At 43.3% G+C, this 10000-nt stretch overlaps 2 protein-coding genes across 4 annotated transcripts in view; both read right to left on the bottom strand.

Annotated features, from left to right (window-relative positions):
• LOC113817938 (polyubiquitin-C) overlaps window positions 1-3522 on the bottom strand; it is a 15579-nt gene extending 12057 nt beyond the window's left edge. The window contains 4 exon segments of the mRNA XM_070121367.1: window positions 2477-2607; window positions 2868-2950; window positions 3162-3224; window positions 3399-3522. Coding sequence (XP_069977468.1) covers window positions 2477-2607; window positions 2868-2950; window positions 3162-3224; window positions 3399-3522 — 401 coding nt within the window.
• Window positions 1-10000, bottom strand: part of LOC113821492 (uncharacterized protein DKFZp434B061) — a 119329-nt gene that overhangs the window by 92200 nt on the left and 17129 nt on the right. The gene's annotated exons all lie outside the window — the stretch shown is intronic.

The raw sequence follows: 10000 nt of genomic DNA, 5'->3' as shown, positions 1-10000 counted from the left end.
ATGAGGAGGAGAGTGAAGTTGATGGAAAGAGGAGTGAAGTTTTCATGGGGGGTGAAATGAGCATGTAGCCCTTTGGGAGATATGGGGGAAAAAGGGAAATTAATTTGTTCCCCCGTATTTACAGTGTTCATAAACCCGTGACCTGTTAACCTAGATGTGTGTGTGTGTGGGGGGGGGGGGGGGGGGGGGGGGGTGTGTGTGTGGTGTGTGTGTGTGTGTGTGTGTTGTGTGTGTGTGTGTGTGTGTGTGTGTGTGTGTGTGTGTGTGTGTGTGTGTGTGTGTGTGTGTGTGTGTGTGTGTGTGTGTGTGTGTGCGTGTGTGTGTGTGTGTGTGTGTGTGTGTGTGTGTGTGTGTGTGTGCGTGTGAGTGTGTGTGTGTGCGCGCGTGGGTGTGCGTGCATGTGTCTCCGTTTAAATCGTCCTAAAATTATAAATTCCAACCAACGTTAACCAGTCATTCATTATTATTTTTTTTTAATGTATTAATTTTGCCCTTTGGTTTACATCCCCATCGGCCCCGAGTCATTAAGTCATTAGGTTTTAGGGTTTGGGACTTCATGGTTCCTTTTTCTGGGGGGGGTACAGCCTTATGGCCATGGGATGAGGCTGTCTTCCTTTATCTTTCTCCCCCGGTGGCGTTTTGTTTTCCCTTTTGGGTTATTTTCTGTTTATGTCTCTGTCTTTTGTCTTTGTTTTTTTGTCTGTCTGTCTTTGTCTGTTTTTTGTCTCTCTCTCTTTTTATCTGTCTGTCTGTCTCCTATCTTCTTTTATCCTTTTAATCTATCCATCTCCCTCCTTCTATTTTTTATCTACCTATCTGTCTCCTGTCTATCTACCCATCCAACCATCTATAATTTTCTCCATCTCCTTTTCTCTTTCTGGCACCAACATTCTTCATTTACATTTTCCACCTCCAAAATTTTCCCAAAAATTCCTCCCCTTTTCTCGCGTTCGTTCCCCCTTTTCCCTTCTCTGCCCTCTTTTTCCCCCCCAAATCACCCACTTCGTCTCTCTTTTCGTTATGCTTCCCTCTATCGCTCTTTTTACTTTCTCTCTCCTACTTTCTTTTTGTTCATCATCTTTCCACACACACACCCATCTTTAAATTTTCTCTTTTCTTTTTTGGCCCCCCTCTCCGTCTTTCTTTCTTTTTTTCTCTCTCTCTCTCTGTCTTTCTTTCTTTTTTCTGTTTTTCTCTCTCTGTCTTTCTTTTTGTCTGTCTGTCTCTCTCCCCTCCTCACTCACTCTTTCTCTGTCTCTCTCCCTCTCTGTCTTTGTCTGTTCTGTTCTGTTCTGTTCCCGTCTCTTCTCTCTCCTGTCTGTTCTTCCCCTCCCCCTCTCTCTCTCAGTCGATCCATCCACCTATCCATTTTTCCCAAACCATGAACACGCTGCACGCAAAAAACCCCTTATGATCACGTGGTGCTGGGGGGCGGGGATGGGTTGGGTGGTGAGTCACACCTTCTCTCGCGGTTCTCCTCTCCTCTCTTTCTTTCCCCCCGCCTCTCTCCCCTAACTCTTCCCCCTTTTCCTCTTCTGTTTCCTCTCCTTTCTTTCCTCCCCCCCTTGAAGGAAAGAGGGGGGGAGGAGAGGGTGGGGGGCTGGGGTTGGGGGGAGATGGGAGAAGGGCGGTGAATTTAGGACAGTTAGAAAGAGAGAGAGAAGAGAGAGAGAGAGAGAGAGAGAGAGAGAGAGAGAGAGAGAGAGAGAGAGAGAGAGAAATGACGAGGGGAAAACAGAAGGGAGACAGGAAAAGGTGAGAATAACACGATAACACCGCCATTTCATGCCTGACACAAACACCATCACAATCAGCGTAACGATAAAAAAAAAAAAAAAAATGCTACATAACACGTTGAAGAACATCTACTGTAATGGAAAATTAAGTTCTGATACAAGAATATATTTCAAGTACTTTTTATTCCGGAAACAAAAAGAACGATAAAAAAATGATTAATTTTGTACAAACAAAACACGAGTCATGTGTTGTTGGGGGGGGCCAGGCAAGGCATGGAGGACTGCCGGCAGGGCCCCGGGGGGCGCGCGACCCCCCGCACCCCCCCGGGCCCGATGGGGTCGCCCTGCTGCCCCCCGCATGACCGCCGACCCTGCACGGGGGACAGTGCTCTGCCCCCCCGGGGCGAGCCCGGGAAGCGGCTGAGGCACCCTCGCTCGTGCTTCCTCGCGTCCTGGGGAAAGGGGACCCGACGGGGCCTGGACGCTCTCGGGGCATCCCCTTGTCCGTCCTGGGGGCGCTGTGAGGGGGGGTGTGTTGGGGACGCCCGCGGGGAAGGACCCAAATGAAATTTTCGTGTTTATGAACTCTTCTCTAAACCCCAGGATCGGTCCTGTTAGGATACGGACGATAGGTGTCCCCGGGGTGGCTGCGGAATCGGCCGTGTCGCTGATATTTTCCTGTAGCTGATTCCCTGCCAGGCTACCCCGGGCCCCGGGGGAGGTTGCCTGGAAGTACTCACCCCCGGGCCGTTACGGTACTGGGGAAGTTCACGCCACAAAATTCAATTTGTCCTACACTTTGGAACTGCGCCTGGTTTGGGAGCCATATCTTCCGAGACGGCCCGGGGCCTGTCTCTTCCCAAAGACTCGACTGAACCCAAGGGCCTTGCGTTGTCGTTAAAAAGGGCCCTTCCCCAATGTCCGGTGGCCTTCGTCTATGGCCATTTCGTTGGCCTTTATTTGGCAAATGCCCGGGCGAGCATGAAAAAGACACGCCCCCGGCGACAAACAATGGGCAGCAGAAGGCCGCGCCAAGGAAGCCTTTGTCCTGTAGCAACTTGACCTCTGGGATGTCGCCTCCAGAACAGATACGCGACGGACCATGACTAATCCCCACCGGAATGACCTAACTCGACCTGGTTTGTGGAGTGAACGCCTTTTGCTCAAGCGCTTATCCAGGCGCCTGGAGCGCGCTACCAAAAAACGCACTTGAACTTTTACAAATAAAAAACCAAATTATTAATGTGAGCATACCTTTCTGACAAAACAAAATCATATTCACAAACTTGACTAATCCGTAACACTGAAAACGTTTAAGAAGATACCATGGCAAGGGATATAGAGAAAAAATCCCCTAACCATATCCCCGCCAAGTGCAGAGCAAAGTAAAGTAAAAACCGCCACATCAATGCTAACGGGACAAACATGAGCTAACTGGCGACCCTGTGTTACAGTATGTGGTGACGAAGAAATATTCCTGAACTTTTTCTAGGTGGAGAGCCCATATGCCACTCTCCAATTGGGGCAAAAAAAGTGTCCCCATAAATCTTTCAAGGCAATTTCTTTACCGACGAAAACTAGTAATACCTTCCCGTTATGCTTCGTTTTTAGGCATTCATGGACAGCCACCTTCGGGATTCCCTTTTCCCCCCCTTATCTAACCCACGGACCTGTATCGAAGCGCTGGTTGGGTTAAGCGTTGGGGGGGTATTCTAGGCAGTTTCCCATATGGCATCAATCTGCCAACTGCCGGGGTTATCTGGGCGCCAAGAATAGCATCATGCATTGGGGCCCCTCAGCAAAAGCATTGCTGACGTAGGTTGCACGACATGAACATGGCCGCCGTATGTAGCACACCCGTGGCTTATCTGGGTCGACATTATGATGCATTCCAGAATATCAATTTTTGCTTCGCCGACCCGTCAAAGTTAGTGGTTTTTGCAATTTCCAGAAAAAAAATCTATATTGCGTCTTGTTTTATTAAAAGGGAAAATTTTCTTTTACAGTGGTCTTTCTTTTCCCCGGCAGAATGGACGAACGGCAAAATAACGGTCCCCAATTGTCAGAATGATACGTGTCGCGTTGTTTGTGATTGCCATCGTCACCTGATCGCATGACTCTGAAACATAGGGGCTTTGGGCCCAGGACCGAGAGGGAGATGTGGTGATTCTTGTTCCAAAGGCCCCTGTGAGTTGAGCGCCACAAGCTTTTAACATCAGCAGTGAGATTTTTTTGTTTAGGACTTATTTTCTTCCGTTTATTTATTTGTTCGGGTTTTTTTAGTTTGGGTTATGTTATCGATCATTTGGACTTATTTTCTTCCGTTTATCTATTTCTTCCAGTTGATTTAGTTTAGCTTATGTTTTCCCAACTCAACAATCTCAAAAATAACGGACATCCTTGATACTTGCAGACTTTTGAATAATGAGTAATGTTTTAAAATTGAGTATTGTGTGTTGAGACAAATAGAAATAAGATTTGGTTTAAATTTTAGTCAAAAAACCTCTAAAAAACCCATCACCCATGTTTATTTTTAAAAAAAGTCCCGCATATCAAAGAACCCTGGGCCATTTTAGATTCCCTTTCATAGAGACGTAAGTCCTTATCTTCAACGCCTCCCCGGATAACCCCCCTACGTTCATTACCAACTCAAAATTTGCAGACATTTTTTTTTACAAGAACACCCAACTGTACTCTAAGGGCGGACTAAACGCGAAAAAAGGGGGAGACGTTGTTGACCAAAAAGGGGGAATCGAAACCTCGAACTCTCACTGAGTCTCTCATCTCAAAAGGCATCTCGTCAAAGGGGAGTTACCATCCTGCTCTCTATTTTGGGGTTTTTCTCTCGCTGTTTTTCTTATGCTGTTTTGCGTTTTTTTTTTCTTTTTTGTTTGTTTCCTGTGAGTTTTGTCCGACTCTCTCTCTCCCCTCTCTCTCTCTCTCTCCCATTTTTTTTTTTTTAAAGAATCTTCTCTCTCCCTTTTTTTTTCCCATCCATCTCACCCTCTCCATCCATATTTTTTTCCTTCTCATTCGTTTTTTTCTTTTTGTTTCATCTCCTCTTCCTCCCCCCCCCCACCCCTCCTTCTCTTCTTTTTTTTTCTTTTTCCTCCCCCCCCTCTTCTTCTTTTCCCCTCCTCTTCTTTTTCTTCTTCCTCCCCCCTTTCTTCTCCCCCTCCTCCCCCCCCCCCTCTTTTCTCCTCTTCCCCCTCCTCCTTCCACCTCTCTTTTTTTTCTTCCCCCCCCCCTTTTTTTCCAACCCTCCTGATACTCAGAATAAACCCCGCTCTGTATCGAGGGCCCCGTTTTTATATAAATGGAAACAAAACAGAACAAATCACCAAAAAACAAAATAACGAAAAGTTTATTTTCATTTTATATAACGTTAAAGAGGATTTAGGGAAGTTAAAAAAAAGGGATGATCGTAAGGGGGCAAAAAAAGAATCAGAATCCCTGCTTCTGTTTAGCTAAATAATGTTTATTTATATGTTTACATTTATAAAAATGTTAAAGGTAAAATGGCTGGGGTCTTTTTTGAGTAACGATCCCCTTTGGGGCCCCTTGAAGCAAAATTTAGATAAAATAACTGATAAAATAATCTTTAGACAAAATAACAGTAATTATCATCAATAATTCGTATAAAAAAAAAGGTGAGGTTAGGTTTTTTCACGGGGCATAAGGGGTGCATTTGCGTTTGGTTTGGGGTGAAAAAGGGTCAAAACATATTCACAGTTTATGCATTCATGAAAAATGCATATTTTGTAAAAAACTGCATTTTTTAATAACCGTGAAAAAAAGGTAAAGTGGAAGGCGGGGGTTAATATAACTTTTATGATTATGATTTAAAATTTTAGTTTAAATTTCCCATTTGTTACATGAATATATTTTTTTTTTTTATTTTTTTTTTTTTTTCCTTTTTTTTTTGCTGTGATATGCTGTCGTTATTTGCTTCTAAATTACCCTTGTGTGTGCAAGGAATGGCCGGGGTCACGAGGAAAGCGTGAAGAAGGTAAATAGCATGAATATAGGGTAAAAGGGAAAAATGATAGGGGACAGGATAAAAGTGAATGTAGGATATTATGGGGGGGTGGATGAAGTGACAGTAAAGGGGATTGTAAAATAAAAGGTTTGGGGAAAGGGGAAATACATGGGTGACTGGGGGATATTAAAAGTGAAAAAGTGTATAGAGGAACGGTTAAATGAATAAGGGGAAAATGCAGAAGGGTGCAATATAGGCCAACTTAATAAAAGTACAAAAAAACACTTGAAAAAAATATATGAATATGAATATTTTCTTTGATATAAGTGAACGGACCCCTGGGGGTTTACCCTTACCCCCCCATTTTCCCCTGGCACCTGTTCAAACACTCTTGCAAACACGATAGAGAACCGAAATTCAACTTTGTGGAATAAACATTTGCAAACGTCAGCGTAAAAACGTACTTCCCTGGTTTCTTCTCTTTCTCTTTCTTCTTTCTTTTTTTCTTTTTTTCTTCTTTTTCTCTCTCTCCTTTTTTTCTTTTTTCTCATTTCTTTTTTTTATCTTTTTTTTTAATAGAACCTCAGTGTTGATATCATTCATGACCCCTGCGTGCGAAAGGGGGAAAAAGAAAAAAAGGGGAAGAAGAAAAAAAAAAAAAAAAAAGAAGAAGAAGAAGAAGAAGAAGAGAAGAAAGAAAAGGGGGAAAAAGGGGGGGGGGGGGGGGGCCACAAAGACAAAGCCATAGAGAGAAAAAGAGACAAGAGACATAGAATAAGAGAGAAAATATAAGAGAATGAGGAAAACAGGGGGGGAAAAATCAAACCTCAACAAGACAACACCCCATGAAAGTGTAAAATAAAAAAAAAAACACAAAAAACTTCTAAAAAACTTTCGGTTTCTTACCGCTACTCCAATTCCGCCACCTGGAGCCTCCCTTGGCGGCGGGAAAAAGGCTGTTAATAATTACCGGATGTAGGTTTTGCTTGTTTGGTTCGGTTGGTTGTGGATGGCTGTTAAAGGGACGCATTTTGTTTTTGTTTTGTTTGGAGAAGGAGGGGGTAGTATAGGGAAGGTGGGGTGGGGAGAGGATAGAGGAGGGAGGGAAAGGGAGGAGGAGAGAGGATAGAGGAAGGAGGGAAAGGGGGAGGAGAGAGAGAGAGAGGGAGGGGAGGGAGAGGGAGAGGGAGAGGGGAGGGGGGGGAGAGGGAGAGAGAGGGAGAGGGAGAGGGAGAGGGAGAGGGAGGAGAGGGAGGGAGGGAGGGAGGGAGGGAGGGAGGGAGGGAGGGAGGGAGGGAGAGTGAGAGAGAGAGAGAGAGAGAGAGAGAGAGAGAGATAAATAGATACATAAAGAGAGAGAGACTTATCACATGCTAAAATGCACCAACAGACCGACAGTTAAAGAAATATAAAGAATGAGAGACTACAACAAACATTCACAAACGACGAGAACAAAAGACACCGGTCGTGCGCAATCGTCAAAACAAAAATCTCAAACAAAGAATCTATATCTAGAACAAGAGATAAAGGCGCGAATAATAGAGAGAAACAAAGGAAAAGAAAAGACTAATAGCTAGACAGAAAAGGAAGCAAAAAATGAAGGCTAAACCCCCATGAATATATGTATTTATTTGATGTAGCAAGGTTGAGCGCGGACAAAGAGACAAATAATGGCCGACGAGCCTATTCACACTTCATTGATTTTGATGTACTCGTGTCCCGTTACGCGACTTTATACAATAGACAGACAAATATAATTAAATTCATGGATATAGTTATATACATTTAGATACAAGTTCATAGAATTGCTTATGCGAAGTACATATATGCGTATGAGAGTCTGAGCGTTCAAAGGTGAAATAAGTATGTAAACACTTTTGTACGCACATACCCTCATATATGCATAGACGTTCGTGTATGAATAAATATATACATGAAAACTCACATATTGACCGTTTGTAATTAAAAAAAGAAAAAGAAAAACAAACAGGCTATATGCACGTTTTTTTTTCTTTTTTTTTAGGTAGGATTCCCTAGGGTGTGTTAAGGTTTCCATTACCTACTATGTTATCGAGGACTATTCTATTACTGTCCTTATCTAGAATGATAACGGGTGCACTGACTCATTCTTTTTAATCATAGCAAGGGATATTAAGGTCACATGTTTGATAATGTGTGAATTCACATGTCACATGTTCCTCTCTCCCTCTCTCTCTGTCTACTTTCTCTCTGTCTGTCTGTCTCTCAACCCCTCCTCTGTCTCTCTCTCTGTCTGTCTGTCGGTCTCTTCCCCCTCTATCTGTCTACTTTCTGTCTGTCTGTCGGTCTCTTACCTCCCCTCCCCCCCCTCTCTCTCCCTTTCCCTAAATTCACATTCATCTCTTACAAAGGAGAATAAGAAACACAAAGAAAACTGGATAATAAGAGAACAACTAGAAAATACCAGGAAATGTCTTCTGACGTCTGGAGGGACTTCCTAGTATACGGCATATAAATAAACGATTTTTTTTAGAAACCCTTTCGTTCTCTATATCTTTCCGGTTTGTGTTTACGTAAGTGTTGTTACTAATGAACAATGGTCTTATGGTATCTAATAATTCGTTTTTTTCTTCTAAATTATACATAGGATAAAAATTTAGTAAAGTGTCACATATTTTGCCTTATAAATGTTGGATTGCCAGTGAAGTGGGCATCGTTTCGCCCTTCTGCTTAGGTGTTCTAAAGGTTAGAGTGTCTTGATGGATGCTGGGTCTATTATTAGCAATAAGGGTTTTAGTCTTTATGTTCTCTTAAACTAAGGTTGGAAATTGGATGTCTTTCAAGTTAAGGTAACGCAAACTAGCCAGGTGCAGAGACCGAGATTGAGCTTGACGTGATGTGAAATAACTTGTATTTTGTCACCTTTTCAGGTTTTTTTAATTATTCAGGATAGCAAACCCGGCTACTGCAACATGGAGAATTTTCGAGTAGACTGCTTACTCATTCTTCATCTCTCACCCTCCTCACCCCTTTCTATCCTTCCTTGTTGAACACTATGAGGGTTTCTGAGTAACCTTTTCACATCCAACAAGCCTCCTCTCTCTCTCTCTCTAGCCCTTCCCTCTCCTTTAACCTCTGCGTCCTGTCTCTCTCTTCTATCCTACTCGCCCGTCTCCTCTTTCCATATCTTTCTTCTAAGCTTCACCTCCTTATCTCTTGTCTAGTCTCTATCCTCCCCCTCCCCCAATTCTCTATTCTTGTCCGAATTCTTCTATCCATCCCCCTTTCTATTTCTTTCTGTCCTTCTCATTTCTATTTTTTGTCCCCCATTCCTTTTTCGTTTCTTCCTTTCCCCCCCCCTTTTACTATTTTCCCTCTCTCTCTCTCTCCCCCCCCCCCCATCTCTTTTATCTCTCTGCTTCTAGTTCTTGTTTCTTTGACATTTTCTCTTCAAACTCCCTTTCTCCCCTTTTTCCCTCCCCTTTTTCCCCTCTTCCTCTATCCCCAACCCTTTCTATTTCTCCCTTCTCTTCTAGTTCTCTATCCCACTCCTTTACGTCCACTTCTTCGTCCCTCTCGCCTATCCTTCCCCCCCCCGCCAACGTGCCCCATCCTACCTATTCCCCCCCCCCATGCCCAATCCTACCTCTCCCCCCTCCCCTACCTACCACGGGCATTAACCTTCGCTTCTCTCAATGTCCGCCTTGAGAAGAAAAAGAAAAAAAGAAAGAAAAAAAAATGCACATCTTCAAGGCTATATTTCTGTTGCGCAGAAGTACAGGACAGACAGCCAAGGAGAAGTGGACAAGAATAGTAATGTTGGTGTTCAGAAAAAGGATATTTAATTTCTTACATAATTCTTATTGGATTTTATTATTTCATTTTTTCTCTTTATCTTAATATAAAAGCGTTTTTATCATCGCATACACACATAAGTGTGTGTGTGCATACACCCATACATACATACATATAGATAGATGGAAAGAGTGAGTGAGGGAGGGAGAGGGAGAGGGAGAGGGAGAGGGAGAGGGAGAGGGAGAGAGAGAGAGAGAGAGAGAGAGAGAGAGAGAGAGAGAGAGAGAGAGAGAGAGAGAGAGAGATCCTAATATGCATTCAAACCTTATCAAAACCAAAACCCCAATAAAAAAAAACAGCACAACCTCACTGCCCTTTACTCAGTAGGATTGTCAATGCAACATTTTTTTTCTTTCTTACTTTTAATTAGATTCACCCAATTCAGTCCTTGTACGTTGTCCTTGCTTTATCCAAAGGCTTATTTTTTATCCTATTTTCCTCCAAGCTAACT

The sequence above is a fragment of the Penaeus vannamei genome, chromosome 4 (genome assembly GCF_042767895.1).
Source record: "Penaeus vannamei isolate JL-2024 chromosome 4, ASM4276789v1, whole genome shotgun sequence".
NCBI lineage: Eukaryota > Metazoa > Arthropoda > Malacostraca > Decapoda > Penaeidae > Penaeus > Penaeus vannamei.
The sequence above is the reverse complement of the archived record's forward strand: the minus strand, read 5'-3'. Positions and strand labels throughout refer to the sequence as shown.